This window comes from Cynocephalus volans, chromosome 4 (assembly GCF_027409185.1).
Source record: "Cynocephalus volans isolate mCynVol1 chromosome 4, mCynVol1.pri, whole genome shotgun sequence".
NCBI lineage: Eukaryota > Metazoa > Chordata > Mammalia > Dermoptera > Cynocephalidae > Cynocephalus > Cynocephalus volans.
Window position 1 is genome coordinate 49,806,188 of NC_084463.1, and position 21,288 is coordinate 49,827,475.

The 21,288-nt window shown below is 41.9% G+C and overlaps 1 protein-coding gene across 1 annotated transcript; it reads right to left on the reverse strand.

Annotated features, from left to right (window-relative positions):
• Nucleotides 1–373: 373 nt before the first annotated feature.
• Nucleotides 374–19,018, reverse strand: LOC134375436 (death-inducer obliterator 1-like). Its single transcript, XM_063093866.1, is given in 17 exon segments — nucleotides 374–595; nucleotides 1,490–1,579; nucleotides 2,296–2,449; nucleotides 2,742–2,766; nucleotides 2,769–3,233; nucleotides 3,474–3,609; nucleotides 3,872–3,925; nucleotides 3,928–3,978; nucleotides 4,122–4,238; nucleotides 5,393–5,552; nucleotides 5,692–6,136; nucleotides 11,268–11,481; nucleotides 14,756–14,968; nucleotides 16,925–17,058; nucleotides 17,061–17,245; nucleotides 18,017–18,338; nucleotides 18,505–19,018. Coding segments are annotated over 17 exon segments (3,501 nt in total).
• Nucleotides 19,019–21,288: the final 2,270 nt, after the last annotated feature.

Sequence of the window (21,288 nt, forward strand, 5' to 3'; positions counted from 1 at the left end):
AGACTAAAACACGAGTTCCATTTAGAGAGAAGAATATGACAGGAGCAGATACAAAGCACTGCCTTTCCTCTCCACGGACCCTGAGCAATTGATCAACCCACTGATCTGAGGCCATGACAGGCTGATTGTGAGCTGTGGGCCTTTTCCTTCATATACAACTTTTCAGAGATAATTTATGCTACAAACAAGGGGCACTCCTAGTGTCACACTCCTCTACCCTACAGGATGAATTATTCTGCTAAACATGGCTTCATCTGTATTTCACAATTCTGTTCCCAGAGACTCATGGTTGGATATGACAGATCTACCTTGCGACAACTCAGCAGGACTCCATGTCAGGGGGAGAAAAGGGGTGGGTATCAGATGTTCCTCATCACCACCCAGAAAGTTGGTGCTTACCTGGTCCCTCAAAGGGCAAGAGTGAGGATGGAATAGGGTCCTTAGCACCCAGTGGGATGAGGTAGAGGTTCTTGATGTGCCTGGTCTTATTAGGTACAACACCAAAACGGCCACGACTGCTCAAGTAGGAGTAGAGAGAAACGTAGGCAACCTCTTCTTCCTCTGTCAGGGGGTGAAAGCGGATCAGACAGAGCTCCTACAATGCAAACAGAGGACAGGGGAAAGCCTTCACCTGTGGCCATGCGAGGAAAGCATCTGCTTTAAAATTTGTACCCAAACCTCAAAAGTACAGCCTGAAATGGGAGATTTTAGCAATTCTGATTTTGACTTTCATAGCCTTATTGTCCAACATTTGAAACAATGAGATAATGTAATAAAAGAAACTCACAATCAAGCATCCGACTTCCCGACTCAAATTTTGGTTTCAGCAGGAGACCCTTTAAAATGACTTCCACTCACAGCCTCGATTTCAGAGAACTGTCCTGTGAGAGGCACAGGCCATGTAAGGTGTAGGCTTAGCTGCGTCTGGAGCAACGTGTAAGCTTTCCCGCATGTACAGCGACTGTGGGCATGGTGAGCAGCTGCACGATCTGCAGCCATTCCCTGTGTGTCTCCACATGGGAGGGTTAAACTAGGCACAGGGTCTAAACCCTTTTGGGAATCTGATGGAAAACTGTACATACAGACACACGCAGCTGTAGCTAAACCTCAGGGGTTCCCAGAAAACCAAAACCCATTCAAGAGCCTAGGCTCGGTGCCTTTTGCCAGATCACCTCCAAATTCCCATTGTACTCCTTCAATCATAAAAAAATAAAAATGAAAATGAGGAAATAAAGTTTTTACATTTTTTTACTAAAATGCAATCATATGATTACAGTAAAGGAAAAAAAACCCTTCTATCACCATATTTCTCAAACACACCATCACACAGGAATGTAACTATATAAACTTATTTTAACATTCACCTGAAAGTATCTAGTAAGTTGCAGGCTGACATGTCAAGTGTTAACCATCAAAATGAAACGTTAAAAAAGATGTTTAAATAAGCTCTATGTTCCATTGTTGCAGAGACTATACTATAAGCGGATACCTTAGACACAGAAGACTTGAGTTCACCAACATAATCCCAAACCATCTTCGGTGCGATCCTCCCACCGATGTGAATTGTGTTGGGCAAGTCCTAAATAAAAAGTACTTTGAGTAAATCACCTGTGAAACTCTAGTGTTCAAAAAGAGACTAATATAGTAACATGAAGGCACCAAACAACCCAAAATTCAAGAAAACAACAATTCCAAGGAAAATGGTGATAACCGTATTAAATACTGACTGGTGAACTACCATCCAGGATTACAAGCTCCCAAACCCAAAGGTGGTGTAATAAACTTCTGACAAACAGCATTGTTTAGAAAATGCTGCCCAACCTTTTTACGTTATCTTTTGTGAACACACACACACACACACACACACATACAGTAATGATTCAGTTATTACCAGGATAACTGACTTGCCACTCCTTCCCAAGGTCATAAATTCTAGTGCCATCTTTGTTAACTTTGAAAAATGAAAGACCTATCAGGGGGATACACCTGCCACACACACTATGCAGGTTACAGACGCCTGGCCATGCTGGTGGCTGGGCACACACGTGTGGTAAATGCCCTTGCTAAACAGATCACTGCTAAACAGATCACTGGGCTGCCCAAGTGCTCAGTCAAATTTCTGCTCTGTGCAAACTGCATGACCTGCTGACCCACTATGGCAACCATTATCTTGCCTTTGGAGGTATTTAAGTACCCAGGCAACCAGCGTAAGAGTGTCACATGTCTGCCTGTAGTAGAGGAACTCCTGTGAAAGACACATACACACAAGCACACACACATACTTTTGGTACTAACCTCACTGAGATAATCAAAACACCCAGAGACAGGATATGCCTTAGTGACAAATTTTGCTACACTTTTCATGTTAATAAATCCTTTCCAAATGGTGCTGAGTTGAGATAAAAAGTGGGTCGTATCTCCTTCTGGAGAGGAACGTGACTCTGAGACACTGTAAAACAAAACCATGAAAAATAAGGAAATCTCTCTTGTACAATTAGAATTTCAAAACAATGAAGACCGTGTGTTTAAAAGTAAAAGTGAATTCCTACAAGTTTTGGTAGCTTACTTTTGCCAATAAATGCTTTAATCATAATGATATAAATAGACATTTTGGTAAGAGAAGAACAAACTGAATTGTATTTCTGAGTAAAACTCAGAGTTGAAATCACCAATTGCCTTTCCGTTCATTAGTTCAAAAGAAAACTTCATTGGCTCTTTCAGACTATATCTGAAATACACACCTGATATTCTGTGATGGAACTGACAAGGGGATGAGGACAGCTTAGCCAGTATGAACCTGGGCACCGCCAAAGAAGTCAAAGCAGGCATCAGTGTGTCTTGTTTGGTTTCTACCACATGGGCACTGTCTGGCTGGGCTGGTATGGAGGCTGTCACTGTGCATGATCCACTTGGACCAGTCCTGGAGTCCCAGCTGGACATAGTGACAGTGGTGACCACTGCATCCCCACGGCCTTCCACTGGGGAGAGCTCAAGAATGACATCTCCTGGGGGCCCAGGGAAATACTTTCTCTCCAGGTTTGAATGAGAAGCTCTTTCCAGGTCTGGCTTAGAAGCATTTCTGGGCAGAGTTCCTGGTGTTTCTTCATCAGCTGAGTTAGGAACTGGATCAGATGGAGAGCTGACACACTTGGATTTTAAGTCTTCTTTCTTAGCAGAAGCCAACAATTTCTTTTTTTTCAGAGGTGGCTCATCTTCTGATGAGGAAATCTGACCTGAGGTAGATGAGGAAAGACATGGTGAGAAATCTGACACATCCAAGAGCACAGCGTGCTCATGAGCAGGTAATTGCTTACGAGAACCCAAAAGCAACAATGCAAAGAGAGAAGCTAACTTCATAAACTCCAGTAATCCATTCTACCCCCCTCCCTTTTTTTTTGGTTTAACATCGCATTTGGAAGGATTAGTGATTTTAAGCAAAATCCAGTTTAATGGGATCCCAAAATTATGCTCACCGGTACAGATTTTACAATTTAGATTAAAAAGATGCGCCTCATGCTGGCTTCTTGTGTCTTTCAACAAACTGCTACGGACATCCAGAAGGGGCTGGGGGCTTTTTTCAGGGTCAGTTTGTACTGATTCTTGCTGTTCCTCAAAGAAAAAAAAAAGGTAGGTAATTTATTTTCCAATGCCATTTCCAAATTAACAGCACACGTGAAAAAAGGTGGATGTGATTAAGAAGCACTACAAGAAAAAAAAGGACCACTGGATACAAGTATTTGAGAAGTAATGAAATTATATATATTTGTTATAAGCTCAGTGTCCTGCCCAATAATTTAAGACACCTAAAAACATTTGGAATGGAGAAATTTTACTCTACCATTTCTGAACTTCGAAAATACCAAATGCTCACACCTAAGTCTGACATGGGTGTAGAATCTTTTATACTGGGAATGGTTTCCTGTTTTTAATGTCAGTCTTTTTGCCTTCATGGCACAATTTAGTTCTGGATTCTATCACCTAAAATAAAAAAGACAAAAATCAAGCCCTCCACCTTGTTTTCCAGGAGGAAAGCATATCACTCCTGCAAACAGTGTATTATTTGACTTCTGGTAAAGTTAAGTCTCTGGTATCTGAAGCAGCCATTCTAAGTCAGTACTCACAGATGTCATCAGTTTCTCTTTCCTCTGGGAAATTTCCTTAGATCCAAGTTCTTCTGGCTTCATTCTCACAAGTTTTGCCAAAGAGATTTCTCCACGCAAAACACGACGGAAGAGTCCCTATAAAGAAACATCATTCATTCATTCATCCATTCATTCAAACAATATCTGTGTGTGTTAATGTGGAGGCTACGGAAAAAACAAAGCAGCACAAGAAGCTCTGCCTGGAGGTTCAAGGACCACTGGACAAAAACCAAAGCTTTCAATGGAGGGCTGCACTGCACAGAGCCCTGCAGAGGCACGACCTCACCTGCCTCCCAAAGCAGTCCCTTGAGAGCATGTGCCAGGCCGCCCAGCTGAGAGCAAATGGAGGCACAGAAAACATGCGTTTCAAAGTCAAGCAAGGCCCATGTTGCACTGATTCTTCTTTAAAAAATAAAAAGTCACCTCCGCAGGAAAAACAAAATCATGTACACAATTTGGAATACAGGTCAGAAATATACAGTATTAGGAATACAGACAGGAAGAAATGACTTGTGCTGGGGGGCTGTTAACCACGCTGAGACGCAGAGTATCTGTCCCTGGTTCTACTGCACAGCTAAGAGCTCAGAGAGTGACACAGAGGACCAGAAGACTGGGAGCCCTGGAGGCAGGAGGCAAGAGACTGTACCAGACGTGCAGCTCAGCCTTCTCAGATTTCATTTCCATTTTCATCGCAGGAGAACAACCCCCACTCCACGGCTGCTATGATAACTGAGCTGCCCTGCAGCACCCGTCGAAATGATGAGAACTGGAGGGGCTGTTCCTTATTATTACTGTGAAGTAGCCCAAATTGTCGGGCTCACTCAAGTGATGATGAGAGAAAAGAAAATAAGGCAGAAAAGGCTGTCTGCAGCCAGAATATGGACACACCCATATTCTAGATTAAAGAATCTGTACTTTACTTTAGAGCCAATGAAGGGATGGGCATGTGATTTGGCACTGCAATGTTTAGAAAAGGCTAATCTGGTGAAATAAAAGATGAACTTCAGCCAGTGAGATCCCTGACAAGAGTCCACTTAAGGTAGGGAACAGAAAGATCCGCAAGTAACACCAAGTACATGGGGGCATACAGAAGTGTCACAGAGGATAAAAATACTTTCTAACGTTCATGGAAAGAATATAAATGTTGCAAATGCTCTTTGATGTATTACTGTGAAACTCAGCGAATAGAAAACACACACCAAGTTTCCTTCTGCGTCAGGAATATTGCAGTACACAGAGATCACACACACCTGATTTTTAGGATCCTTGAGGTTGAACAGGAGGCTGCGGTATTTTCTCATGTAGCGAATATCTGTAACTTGAAACAAGTTAAACATTTCCTTCTCCAGATGAAGGGCGATGTTTCCTACTTCTTTCTCTGTCATGATTAAGTCATCACTGTCACTGACTCTGAATGGAATGAAAAAGAAACTACATAAAACCCTTGAATTTGGATACATTACATTTTTGAAACAGTGGGGCAATCTCAAAATGATCACGCCATACATGGAAGAGCTTCCACAAATAAAAGCCAAGGACAACAGCCCACCTTTTCCACAAAATCTCTTTCAAGGAGCATCTTATATTCTGCCGAATTTGTGAACTGGGCTGTGACTGGGCAAGGCTCCAGGTCCCAAGGTGTCCTGGGACTGGAGAGGCCACAGGAAGAGAAGTTGTTACCGGCTTCCCAATGGCTCCAACCAAAGCAGCAGATCCAGGGAACTGTCTGGAAACCACCGTCTGCCTGACAGCAGAAGTGCCACATGATGGGGTGCCCGAGAGCCACGGCTTTTGTGAGATGGTGCCCTTGAAGCTAGAGGGTGCCTTTTTAATGGCCGGTTTGGCTGCTGCCACATTAGCAAATGGAGGAGACATCTTTGGAGCGAGATGTCTTGGTGATGGTCGTTTGCCCACCAAGCAGCCCGGGCAGGCTTTTCTGTTTGAGGCCGAGGCCACCACGGCCTTCTCCTCTGCTCTTCCGTCTGCCTTCCTGGCTGCAAGAGAGAGCACAGGTGTGCAGGTGACACAGGAGAACAGGCTTCAAAGCACGCCCACCCTTAACTAGCAAGAGCTTACTAGGCATTACTGAATACGATACATCTAGAAAAAAGGATTTTTAAAATCTTAAAATTCAGAAAAGAAGCATAATTAAGGGCTGTCAGCAGTATTTATGATAGTGACTATGGGTTATTTCAGATAGAAAAATGCTTTATTATTTTATTATATTAAAGCTTTTACTTCGACCAACAAGCTTCATAATCAAAGACTCAATTTACTCCTCAGTTGAGCTTTAAAACTGAAAGACAAACTTCATTTTACCAAAAAAACAAACAAAAATACCCTACACATAGGTTTGGGATAGCACTACAGAATTCAAGTGCGATTTTTTTGTAAACTTGAGTTTCAAAACTCTTTTCAGGAAGGGTAAACAGACGAGTGCTCTATCCATGCACATTCAACCCAAAGTGGACCTCTGTGGCAACCACATCTGAGCGGGGGTGGGTGGTTTCACATGCCACATTGTCCTACTAGACGAGTCACTTGGAGGTGATGCCATTAATGAAATATGGAAAGGTGAGAGGAATTTGCAAGATGGGGAAAGTCAATCATGTTTCCATACTAAGAATTGGCAACCAACAATATAATAATGTTGCTGTTTAAATGTCCCCCTTTAAAGCCCTCTAGTCATTATTCAATTAACGTGGTAAACAGTAAATTAGTGCTTTTAATTAAAACAAGGATTATAGTCAAAAGCTCAAAAAAAACCCTCAAAAGCCCCCAACTTGCACAAAAACCTTTACATGCCAGGAAAGAACCCATTGCATTAAAATCCTATATAGTCCACCAGAATTCAAAGATCAGCACTGCAACCCCTCAGCTAGGCAGGGGCTCTGGTGCAGACTCCAGTGGATGATGCTTGTTTGGCAACAGTACATGAAAAAATGCTCAGCATCACTAGTCATCAGAAAAATTCAAATCAAAACCACACTGAGATATCATCTCACTCCAGTTAGACTGACCATTATTAAAAAGACCATTAACAACAATTGCTACTGAGGATATGGGGAAAGGAGAACTCTGCTACAACGTTGGTGGGGCTGTAAATTAGCACAGCCACTATGGAAAACAGCAAAGAAGCTTCCTCAAATACAGACAGCACTACCATATGATCCAGCAATCCCACTACTGTATATATATCCAAAGAAATGGAAATCACTTCAAAAGGTTACCTGCACTCCCATGTTCACTGCAGCTCTATTTACAATAGCCAAAATATAGAACCAACCTCCTGCCCATCAACAGATGACTGGATAAGGAAAATATGATACATGTACACAATGGAATACTACACAGCTATAAAAAATGAAGGAAATTCTGCCATTTGTAACAACCTGGATGAGTCTGGAGAAAATTATGATGCGTGAAATAAGCCAGACAAGGATAGATAAATACCACATGCTCTCACTTATAACTAGGTGCTAAGAAAGAAAGAAACATAGAAGCAAAGTAACAAAGAAACAGAAAAGACTACAATTACTTGAACTTTCAGAAGGACAGAAGAAACCAATGGTTATTAGAGATGGGGGGACGGAGGGAGGGAGGGAGTTTGGGGCATGATGGGTCAGGTAAAGGGCATAAAGAAAAATCATGATTTGTAATAATGAATATGCTAATAACAATATTTTTAAAAGTAAGACACTTTAAATACAAAAAGAATGTCATTATTGGCTTTCAAGAAAATTCCAGCTATGTGGATTACATTAAGAACCAGCTGTCAAGCTAAATCCTTTATCAGAACAAATTTTGATATTTCTTCAAATTGGGAGGATAATGCTGGTTTAGATTTACAATGTCTGGTTACTCCCAGCCTCATTTATTTGTCACTGACAAGTCTGGGAGAGACAGAGAAAATGGCTTATGCAACTCGTAAAAAAAACACAGACACACCCTCCACCACCAGCTTTAAATTTCTACAAAACGATCATGGGATCTGGTATTCTACCATATGTTTGTTTTATTAAAGGAAATTTGCTCATGATTTCAATGCAATGTTCTTCTGGAGCCAATGCCAGAATTTATCCTTGAGGACACATGTTCTCCTGGATCCATTTCACACTGTGCCTGGCCACCTGTGTGGCACACACACATGAGCGGGAGGACAAGGCTTTCAGATGGGGAACTCACACAAGCAATTATCTGGGTTTACGTCTGCAGGCTATTTAGGTTTTCCTTTTCAACTCCCACAGCTAGAATTAAACTGCAGAAATCTGTTTTCTACGTAAAATCTGTTCACATCCCAAATGTTTTAAGTTACTTAACAAGACTTTAGGGAGTCCAATATACTGGGAATTGTGCCTGTAAATATAAAGACCAGGCACTTCCATTTCAAAATTGCAATAAAGCAGAAATACGTTAGAAAAGAATTTTCAGCCCACTTCATGCCTTGAGTAATGGGGGGTAAACGGTGGAAACAAAGAGAGGCAATATGGAAGCAAACAGATATAAAAACACAAGAGAAACACCGTTTTCTTGGGGAGAACTAAAAAGCAAACTGTGTCTGTAAACTAAGGAAATTATACAGAAATCCACCCCCCCAAAATTTACAAAAATTGCATGTTAATCGCATCACCTTGAGAATGTGAAGGATACTTTAACAGGCAGGGCACCTCCTTAAGCAGGAGCAGAGAGCTTCCTGCATAGCAAGGCCCAGTTCACTGAGCAGCTATACCTGTGCCCACACACCGAGGGCAGCACCAGCCATGTGGGAGCAGAGGATGTTGTCAAGGCCACCTCCACAAGCAGCAGCAATGCTCAGCTCTACACCACAGGACTTCTCACAATGTACACAGTCACACAGACTGGAAATGGACCCGATATCAGCCTCAGGAACCCCGCCCCCTGAAAGCATTTCTGCAGCCAGTCAGGGAGACAAGGGTCTTCATGGGGTGCAGTTATGATGGGCTGTGTGCATGCTGCCCCCTCCCACTCTATCTGTCAGGACTCAGAGGATGTACCCTGCTACCAAAAAGTCAGAGATGTTTGGTGGGAGAGAGAGGCAGAGGCACATTGAACTTGAATTATTTTACCCATGACCCTACTCTCCTCCCAATCATCATTTGGAAAAATGACATTTCTGGGGAAACAGAAAATGATCACAAGCAAGTAGCTAAAATGTATGTCCCTTATAAATTTGAGATATCAATCAATTTCAATTTTGAGATGTAGAGATGTGCTGGGAAGGTTAATTAGCCATATCAGTGTCAGTGAAAAGCTGATGGAAGAAGTGGGAAAGGCCAAAGGAGAAAACCTATGAGTACAGAAATTACCCTCTCTGATCTGGACTTCCATCCATCCCTGTCCCCTCTCAAAAGGTGAGTGAAGTAGGAGATTACTTCCCCATCTTTTCCTCTCTCCAATGTGCACTGTCTCCGCAACCCCCACACTTGGAGTCTTGGGGTCTGCTCTCCAATTCTGGTCAATACAGAGAAAAACTAACTGAACTGAAATTAATCATCCAAATTATCTCTTCTGTGGTTATTTATACCCCTCAGTTTTTCTTTCCTTTACTGTTAAGTGCATATAATCAATTTAATTAAAGTACTTTAGCAGAATATTAAAAATTGACTGCTCCAATCCCTTTCACAGATATGGGATACTTATTTTAACATCTGTTCATTGGCTCTAAAAGTGCTGTTTTGCACAGGTGCTATAATTGGATGAACATATGAGACATGCTATTTGCTGGCTTGAAATTCTCAGCTCAAACAAGCTAAGGTGTATGGAGATTCATTATAACACAGTAACAGGTTAACTCAATTGGGATTCCATTTCTTAGGTCTTGGGCTGCTTACATAACCAAAAGGAATTACTTTTTTATATACATATATAGACCACAATAGATCTAGCACCTACCTACACAAGTACCGCCCCGCCAAGTGATGTGTTCAAAGGACAATAAAAAGGAAAACACAGAACACATTTATAATCCTGAAATCTAGGGCTATTTAATCTTTTTGGTGTTTATTTTATAAGGTACAAAATGCACTATGAACACCATAAATGAGAACTGATTTGACCATAGTTTTATGATAGAATAAAATGTATCAGATGGATTGAATTTAAATTTTTAATTTAACGGTGCAGCATTAGTCTGAGAAACAAGATGCATGACCGAATCAACAAGCTGCATGATCTAATCGGGTTTAATGGATCTATTTGGAATATCCTCATTACATTAATTTGAAATGCATGCCAGGGTATGACCTTTAATAGTCTGATCTTTAATAATAGCTTAAGAGATGAGCCAGGAAACCAGTCACACTTAGAATTCTCAGCACTTTCTCTTTAGTGAGGACACCCTGAGGTTCCACATGGGCAAGCACACCCCTCACTCACTGTGGGATCTACAGAGCAGCAGTAAATGCCCTTCAAAATTCAAATGCATGTTATCTGGGTGTGTAGTATATGAGTAGGACATGAAAAAACTCCCACCTGTCCAGTCAGAGATAAACTTAACTCCTGAAAAGCATACCTAAGTCGAATACCAGATGCAACACTAATTTGCAGAGGTTCCCAAAACATATAAAAAAAAGTGCTGATTTTATGTGCTGAGATTGGATCATGTGGGAAAACTTAAGTTTTTTTTTTTTTTTTTTTTTTTTTCCGTGACCGGCACTCAGCCAGTGAGTGCACCGGTCAGTCCTATATAGGATCCGAAGTTTTATATGGGCTGTAAGAAGACTAACTGATATTTGGACAATGAGGACTTTTAAATGCTGGGCAGTCTATCTATTCAGATTTTGCTGAAGACAATACAAATGCTTATCAGAGCCTGATAAGGAAAACAGATTTAAAAACTTAATCATCAAGGTGAAACATTTACTAATGAGGTTTGTACACCTTTTTGGAAAACACTGACTGGAAGTCCCAAGAGATTAGAGATAGATCCTCAGTGTCAGGAGGCATCTTGCACATGGGCATTCCCTTCCAGCACTGATGGTGCAGCCAGTGTTTATGATCAGCATTAAAACACAACTGCAACCCCCAGTCCTGCACAGGCTCAGGAAATGGCTATCTGGAGAGAGTGGGAGGGGTCCAGGAGGCCAGCCCCCAGGTGATACATACGTTTGCACAACAATGATGACAAGACAGTGGAAGTCTTTTCCAGCTTTACTGCACTGTAATTCTGGTTGCTTGCCCAGGATGGCATGCTGCTTTCACAAGTTGTCTCCTTCCTGAGGGATTTGCTCCTAGAAAAAGCCACCACCGCCTTCTTCACTGTGCCTTCTTTTTTTTCTGGAGCTGGTCTCTTGTGCAGAGAAGAGCTTTTAATGCCTCCCTGGATAATAAGTAAAACCCCAATTATTAAGAAGGCCAGAAAGTACACCTCCACTTCATTTCACTGAGAAAGAAAGGTCATAATCCTATACCTTCTTTGGGTCATCTACCCTGAGTCTGCACACCACATTTGCCTAGCAGCAGTCTGGCTACCTTTGCACATTGAGCTAACCCTTAGCACTCCCACCTCTTATTCAGGATTCCAACTTTTTGAGTGACAAGAAGATCCCTGACACAGGACCCCCTGTAACCTTGCTGAGGTATGAGAGCAGTGACACAGGGTGCACGAAGAGCACAAATGATGTTTCTTTATCCTCTGCCAGGCCCAGAGCATGCTTGGTTGCTGCCATTCTCCTCCTGGGTGCAGCAGCAACAACTTCTTTGTCAGTTCTATGATTCAAAACTACCAACTTTGAAAATTAAGTCACCTAAAAGTAAAATAAGCAATTGAAAATAATCAAGAAAACTCTCCAAACAGTGTTAGTTACACTTTGCTTGTCATAAATGTAACATCAGCCTAAGCCCCAGGACAGGCCTGAGAGAAGAACCTGTGATTTCCAGCCATCCCTGAATTCTCCCCAAATTCCACAGAGTACCAAAGCAGGACAACCTTGGCAGGAGCCAAGGGCAGCCTCATCCACCTGGAAGCAGGCAAGAAGCAGAGCATACCTGGAGTCCAAGGCAGGACCTGAGGGCAGCATCTCCTGCCTGGAAGCAGAAATGGAGCACACTAAAAAACCCCTTCCACATGGGTGCACCACCACAGCCACTACCACAGCCATGGCTGCTGCAAAAGCAGCTCAAGACCACCACAGTAGCACAGGTGTCATGCAGACAGCCTACCAGATACCTCATTGCATTGACACAAGGAAAGCCACCAGTGGAGTGTGGAAAAAGAAGAGTACATCCTTCTCTGCAAAACCCACTCTAGAGTAACAGAAGCAGCAGCAACTATTCTCTAACAGATGACCAGACATAAATATATAGATACTAGAAATATGAAAATCCAAGAAAATATGACACCACCAAAAGAATACAGTAACTCACCAATACCAGACTGTATATAGCAAGAAACCCTTGCAAGGACGTAAGGGGTATTATGAGCAACAATCTTAAAGGAACTCACTGAGATAAGAGAAGACTCAGACAACATAAATGAGAAAAAAAATCTATGATATAAGGGAGGAAATTTACAAAAAGATTAATATCTTATAAAAGAATGATCAGAACTCATGGAATTGAAAGTTTCACTCAACGAAATAACACAATGAATAGCCTTAAGCAGCAGGATAGAACAAGCAGAAGAAATGATTTCTTATCTTGAAGATGAGCTTTTTAAAAATTACCCAGGCAGGAAAAAAAAAAAAAAAGAAAGAAAGAAAAGAAAAAAAACCTTTAAAAAAGGAAGAAAATCTAAGAGAGCTACAAGGCAACCTTAGGCACACAAAAATTCAAATCATGGGTGTTCCAGAAGAGGAGGAGAAATGAAAGGGCATGGAAAAGCTATCCAATGAAATAATAATGGTAAACTTCCCAGGAACAGGGAGAGACATGGACCTCCAGACCCAGGAAGCTCAAAGATCCCCAAACAGATTCACCCCAATAATCCTCTCCAAGACACACAATAGTCAAACTGGCAAAGCTCAAAGACAGAGAATATTTTAAAAGAAGCAAGAGAAAAGCATCAAGTCACCTATAAGGGAGCCCTTATCAGACTAACAGCAAACATTTCAACAGTAACTCTGCAGGACAGAAGGAAATGGGATGACCGACATATTGAAAATACTGAAAGAAATAAACTGCCAGCCAAGCATACCATATCCAGCAAGGCTATCCCTCAGAAATGAGAGAGAAATAGTGTATTTTCCAGACAAAAATTGTGGGAGTTTACCACCATGTCACCAGCCCTGTAAGAAATCCTCAAGGGAGTCCTACACCAGCAATTCAAAAAATGGTAATCACCCATCTTACTAGCCATAGTTCTGTTGAAACTGCTTCTTACAAAATTCAGTCTTGGTAGGTGATGTGTTTCTAGAAATTTATTCATTTCATCTAGATGATCTAATTTGTTGACCAACAATTATTCATAGTATTCTCTTATAACCCTTTTGATTTCTGTAAATTTCGTTGTAATGACCCCTCTTTCATTTCTGATTTTAGTTATTTGAGTTTTCTTTTTTCTTAGTCCACCTAGACAAAGGTTTGCCAGTTTTATGGATCTCATCAAACTACCAACATTTAGTTTCATTGATTTTCCCTACATTTTTTTCTATTTTGTTTCATTTTCTATGCTCTAATTTTTATTATTTACATTCTTTGCTTGGTCTGGGCTGAGTTTGCTCTTCATTTTCTAGTTTCCTGAGGTGGAAAGGTGATTGCTGATTTGAGATATTTCCTTTTTAATAATATATGTATTTATATTAAATAAATTTATCTTTTAGGAAAAAATAAAACATAAGAAGTAAATAAATAAAAACAGGTAAGCTATGGAAACAGTAAAAAGACCAGAGGTTATGGAGGAGGAATGGATGAATAGGCAGAGAGGATTTCAAGGCAATGAAATTCTGTGACAGTATCATGGTAGACACACATCATTAAACATCTGTCGAAACCCACAGAATACACAAAAAAGTGTGAACTCTAATGTAAACTGTGGTCTTTGGATGATGATGATGTATAAATCCTTTTCATTAACTGTAACAAATGTACCACTTTGTTGGGCAATGTTGCTAATGGGACAGGCTACACATGTGTGGGTCAGGGGTATACGTGGGAAATCTCTGTACTTCCTGCTCAATATTGCTGTGAACCTAAAACTGCTCTAAAAAGTAAAGTCTATTAAAAATAAATGAATAAAAATAATAAACAAACAATCTTGTGAGTGAGGTCTCAAATGAAGAACACAGACTTGTCCAGAGCTCACCTCCCTCCCAACTGCCCTGTGTGTCTACTCTCTATACAAACTCCGTCGGGTGACCACCAACTCTTTTATTCCAGACTGCTGCCAGTGTCCTGAAGTCTTATGTTCTCCATGCAGCAGTGAGTTAGCTGCTTTTGCTTTACTGCATTTATATGACTGAATTTCAGCTAATGGGTTATGAAAAAAAAATAGGTGGAAAAGGTGGAAGACAAAGGTAAAGGTGATACTATCTGCAGTACATCTGTACCTGCTTTCCCTTACATTATACAAATAAATAAAAAAACAAGTCTCAGGGGGAAACACTGTTACACAAATTTTGCTCCAATTGTTCAATGGCTGGTCTTAGTCAGCTTACCTGAACACTATGCTGTGCAAGACGGAGCTTCTCTGGCTTCATCTTGATCTTCTCCTTAGGTTTTGGCTTCTGTTCTTTGCCTGAACTTAAGCATTTCATAGTAGCTGCAGCATGTTTAAGAATGCGGTCCTTGCTGCAGTAGGCCAGGTTGGGCTGCACCACAGTGGAGCGCCCAGGTCTGGTACACCGGGAGGTGCCTGGAGCCTCTACCACCTGCAGAGCAAAACAGGGAGCTTCAGACAGTGTGCTTGCCAATTTCTGCAGTTAAAATGCTGTGTAAAATCACTATGTGTAGTACCAAGCTCACTGTTTTTAATTAAGAGATGTCAATAATATTTTTAATATGAAAAAAATCCTACCTTTACTTATTCAAACTACACGAGTGTATTTCCCCGAGGCAAGGTATTCACATTTTAACTGTCCTTCAAACCATCTGTGGTGGGCAGAACTCTAAGGTGACCCTTAGGACACCTGCCGCTGGTACATATGCTCTGTATAATTCCCTCCATCTTGAGCATGAGCAAGTTCCATGCACATGATGAGATTTCATACCCACAATCAGGTTCTTCTATAGGGCAAACGTGCAGTAATTGCACAGGTAAGCAAGGTCCCAAATGAGATGACCAGAAAGGACCCTTAAGAGAGAAACTGGCCTTTCCTAAAGAGAGGAGACTCCATTGCTGATTGTGAAATAAGCTACCCTGCTTTGGGAAGGCCAACCAAGTTTAGGATCTGAGTACAGCTGCTAGACAAAATATGGGACACACAACTAAATCTGGATTTCAGATAAACAAACAAAAAATATTATATAAGTATGCCACAAAAATTGCATGGGACATACTTATATACTAAACAGCATGAGGGATTCTGGAAGGAGATCTTTCCCCTGCTGAGCCTCTGATGAGACAAAAGTCACAGCCTGACTGCAGTCCTGTTAAGATCCCAATCAGAGGGCCCAGTGAAGTCATGCCCAGGCTTAAGAACAACAGAAACTGAAACCATAAATATGTGATGTTCTAAGCTAAGTTTGTGGTAGTGTGGTATACAGTAACAAAAACCTAATACAGCACAAGATGTACACTTGGTTGCTTCTGTTTTGATGGTCAAGACTAAAATACACATGAAGGCATCCCTGAAATGTACTTAAGTGAAAACTTATTTCTCAAATTAAATAATTAACATAGTTATTTTTCTTCCACAGAATCTGTTTTACTTAGAATAAAGTTTTATATAAGCTTAAGTAAAACACATTGATGATAAAGATGAAATGGAGAAATTTTCCTATTCATTTTTCTTAATGACTGTGTTATTAACAGTAGTGTCATATTTCCATTTAGTCACTCTTAATACTTTCATGGCACATTTATTTAAATGGCTCATGGCACATTTATTTAAATGGCTAACAGTGCAAGAGTGTTCATAAGGCAGAGATGCTTTGAGACACAGCAACCTCAAAGCCTCCTGTTTGGTTGGCCCCAGTTAGAGGACAAGCTGCCAGGGTAGGGGTGGGACAGGGACTCAGGAAGGCCCAGAGTGAAACATGCTCTGAGTCACACCCCCTCATGGGAACTGGAATGGAGATTATGAGCATGTGACATTTCTCCTCAACAGCAGAAGCTGACATATATGGAAAAAATGATGAAGAATCACAGTCCCAGAGGGACATAAAAATCAGGTGGGAAGGAGAGTCAAGGAAATAGCCACAAGGCAGAGAAATGACACACTGAGCCAAGAATAGTGAGGGTCAGACTGATGCAGGCACCAAGACCACTCAGGGCTTCCCACACCAAGATGGCAAAAGAACCACAAGGCAGCTCGAGATGGTGTGTGTGGGTATACAGGAGGGCACACGCATTTCAGCAATTCAAAAACAATTCTGCTGATACACATAAAATACATAAGTAACATCAAGAACATGGAAATAAAAGTGATTGTTAAGAATTAAGTCCACAACAGCAGATGAGGTAGGTACAGATGCTTGTCCAGATGGAGTGGGCAGGAGATGGGGGCAGAGCTCAGGAAGCCCCACCCAGATGCAGCACCTGTCTTGGTAGAAATTAGCTTATTTCAAGACAGAAACTTTCCCAACCTTGATATTTCTACCAATAGCAAGTCTGGAACCCATAAGTTCATTCCCTTAATGTTTACCTCAGTAGGCAAAATACTCACAGGCTGGCAAAGCTTGAGTTTTTTCTTGCCACTTGGATTTGCAGCTTTCTCAACTCTCCTCTTTATCTTTCGGTCTTCACTAGATTTTTGCTCCACTTTTCCTGTACTTGTAAACTCTGTGTCATCAGCATCCCAGGTCTAAATTTAGTTTCCTGATGATCTGTGGTTTCTGCCTTAGTCTCATCCTGCCCTTGCAGAACGGTGCAGTTTGGGCAGATATAATCTTCCCTGTTCCTTTCCAAAAGCCTTCCTCGAGCCTGAGAAGCACCCCCAGAATTGCCACGAAACCGTTCTTCACATCGGTCACAGCAACTCATAAACCTGAAATCATAAAACAGTGATATTAGGAATGGGACGTGAGGGACAAACACTTTTTGACAAATTAAGAAGTCCAATAGGTTTTAACATTCTATTGCTTAGAAAATGCAAATATACATAAAAGTACAGAGAATGGAACAAAGAACACATATGTCCCTCTCTTGATTTTACTAACATTCAACTAAATTTGTTTATCCTTTTTTGGCTGGAGTGAGCTATAGGCTTTCCAGGCATTGTACCCTAACTACCTTCAGTATATGTCTCCTCAAAACAGCAGTGATGCCTTTCTTCCAACAGAGATTCCTTAACACAACAAGCCAACAGAGATTCCTTAACACCAAAGTCTAGCGAAGACTCTGAGCTGTCCCCATGTCCACACTGGGGTTCCACCAGTCAGCACCTGGCCCTCTGCTGTCTCCCAAGGAACAGTCTAGGGGAGCACTCTGACAGATTACTGAGACCACATGTGGAGTACTCGGCAGCCACTGGCTGCACATGGCTGGGTGGGGGCAGGAAGCTTCTCACCTCCTCCCATGCTCACCACTTTGACTGTAAACAGCCACATGTCCGGTGGCTACCACAGGGGAGGGGTGGCTCTAGGCAGGCCTTTCATTCCTTTTTTGATAATGATGTCTTCATCTTTTTTGAATAAACAAATTATTCATCCAGCCTAGCTTTGTAACATTTAAAATCAAAACGAATATAAACACTATTTTCATCACCCGGATTTCTTTTAAAGCTGGGGCAGCCCATCCCTGTCCTCCCATGACCCACCTGTTGTTACGAGGCTGGAGACACATGCGGTCCAGGGTGTTGGGGTCGTGCAGCTCACATTCAGGCTTAGGCTTGCCCGAGTCCCTGCTCTCTTCATCTTTAAATTGCTGAGCTGCTGCCCTCTCCCGCTGACTCTCTTGGTCATCGGTCACTGCCTGGGACACAACCCTCTGGACAGTCTCTGGCTCTTGCTTGCTGGGCAGAGCATTCTCGACAGTAGTTCCTGCCTCGACATGCACAGTGTCTGTGGGATTCTCCTCCCGATGCTTCTTTCTCAGGTGATTCTCGATGCCTTTCAGGGGCCTGTCAGGTGGCTCTTGCTCTCGCTTTCCCCAAAGGCGATTCTTTTTTTTTTTTTTTTTTTTTTTTTTTTGTCTTTTTTCGTGACCGGCACTGAGCCAGTGAGTGCACCGGTCAGTCCTATATAGGATCCGAACCCGCGGCGGGAGCGTCGCCGCACTCCCAGTGCAGCACTCTACCAAGTGCGCCACGGGCTCGGCCCAGGCGATTCTGAAGCTCCTTCAAAGTCAGGCCATCACTGTCATTGTCGGAGGTGTCCTCCTTCTCCTTGCTTCCTGTGCCCTTTCCAGAAGAGGCAGCTCACTCCTGTACACTCAAGGAACCAGAGTGGGGGCCACTTTTCATCTCAGAGGTACTTCCTATCCTCCCTTCCAAGGCAGTTTCAACATCTGGGACTGGACAAGACATTGGCTCACTGGAATCTTCAAAGGAGACATGAGCGTTCTTCCTTCCTCGGCGCTGAACTATTGTAAGGGATTCCTCCACTGGCTCGGTGCACTGTGGCCATGTCCCACTGCATCCCAAGGCCAGGCTGTGCTGCTGTGGGGGCTGCTGCCCCTGTGAGCCTGCCTCCACATCTCCCACACTCTCTCGCTTAGCAACAGTTGTTCTTCCGAATCCCTGGGTTTTGATGAAGGCTTTCCTTGTGGGTTTGATCATCTCAGGTGCCTTCTCACTGCTCAGGTCACCTTTACCTTCCATACCTAATGAGAAAATGTAATCACATCATGACCAGCAAGCCACTGAGCAAAAAGATGACACAACCTCAACCACACACAAGAGGGAGCACAACCTGCCTAAATGTAAATAAGAACAGGATGAAATGGAACAATCCTCTACCTACAAGATGTGGGACTGTGCATGAAGTAAGCCCTGTTGACCAGTGTTTCATGAAGTGTGGCACGTGAAGTGTGGCACATAAGATGATTTCAGGAGACTCATTAAGGAAACTTTAATAGTTACATATGTAATGTTTGGTAGGAAAAAACTGTCAGCAAGTCAAATGTGTCCTGCTGCCATTTACCTGCTAAGGACAGGGCTTTACACAAAACAGGGATCAGGGAACAAAGGAAATAAGCTCCAACACAAGTTTGGTAAAGACGGGATCAGAGAGTGAGGTCAACAGACAGCCAGCAAGGGGACTGGCCACATCTAATTGGCTCTGGAGTCCTAGGCTGCAGACCACCCTGCTGGAGATTACATGTAGGGGAGAGGACCAGCTGAGCCCTGGCCTTTAGCTGCCCTGACCCAGGACCAGGAGGGATGCTGCTCTTGGACCCTCTGTACCAGCCTTCCTGCTGGCTGAACTCTGAGTGATCCTCTTGGGTGCCATGTGGGAGAAGCACTGCTTAGATTCTACAACGTTGAGAGAAATGAAACTGGCCTTGTTTTAGTACACTGAGTTTCTGGGATAACTGAGACACTTAGAAAATATGAACCTAGGCAATAGCTATAAGGTATAACACTTTTCTCTATTTTTTTCACTTTCTAATAGGTTCTAGAGGATCATGTTTGTGAAACTTTTGCTCTTGTTTAAAACAACAAAACCTGAAAAACAGTACATACCATGAGAATTCTTTTCCAAGCTGTCCAGCTTTAATCACATTTAAATGCTAATGACTCTGGTTTCTGCCATGTTCCATCTGAGGGAACAGACAGGTATAAAATGAAAACCTTAAAAACATAAAACACACAACTTAAGATCACTTGCAACCTAAATTTTTCTTTTTGCTTCCATCTAAATGTTGTCACTTCCCATTTTCCTATCCAGCCATAGGTGCTGCCTGACTGCAAACCTGACCCACACACTCCTCAGTCACCCAGAAACTGGTGAGGCATGGACCACACCCCTTCCTTCATGCCCGAACATGGCTAAACTAAACCAGGCACCAACACTGACCCTTCATCAGCATGGAAACCCCAGGCCCCCAGTAGTGTGCAGAGGATCCTCTGTGATGGTGGCAACACAAAGTGGGGCTTACCATGCCAGCTGGGGACACTGGGAAAATCACACTGAGCTGCTCTCATCTAGGAGGCAATGCTGACTTGAAAAGGTCATAGGTTTTAAATGTGAGAAACAACACAAAAAGCAAAGACATGCTCCTTATCAGTACATACATCAGAGCTGTTACTATACTACAGTATACTACATTATACTTGTAATAGATATTATAATACAACACTAAATTACAATTGTTTATTCATTCTTGCTAAATATTTTACTTTTTGTGAAACAGTTTATTTGCTTACACAAATCAGCAAACTTGCAGTAAATTTGATAGACATTTTAAAAGAAAGTCAAGTCCCAATTTTCTTATAACACTTTGAATTTCTACTAAAGATGCAGTCTGACGGGCCTTCACCAAGAAGGGCATGTGGATGCAGTCCCTCTACTGCTGGGACCTGCCTCTGTGGGGAAAGCTTTCTGCAGGAGAAATAAAGGGACGCTGTGAATCAAATTCCTTTTGTTTGTTTCTTGCGTGGCTGGCCGGTAAGGGGATCCAAACCACTGACCTTGGTGTTAGCACGTAAACCTAATTCTTAACAGATGATTTTCAAATGAAAACTTTAGGCAAAAGTTTAGAATATTTCAAATCAACATGAATGTTCCATTATGTCAATCTCCTTACAAATAAATTCTACTTTATTAACAGAAGACACAAACTTATTAAGTTAAAATTTAGTTATTACCATTTAACAGTAGTGATACTTTATGAACCCAACAATGAAAGCTTGGATACTTTTTCTGCTGGAATCCTAAATACAAAGCAAAAAACAAAAAACAAACAAAAAAAAGCCCAAAAACCTAGCTGACAAAATCTCTTGGTTCAAGTAGACAGCCAGGCCTCACAACACCGTTGTTGTTGGTCAATGTTCACAAGTAACAGGATTCATATTTTCAACATTTCACTTTATCTAGAGATACTAAAAGAAAAAAAATAAATTTTTACAGCTGTTAAATAACTGTAACT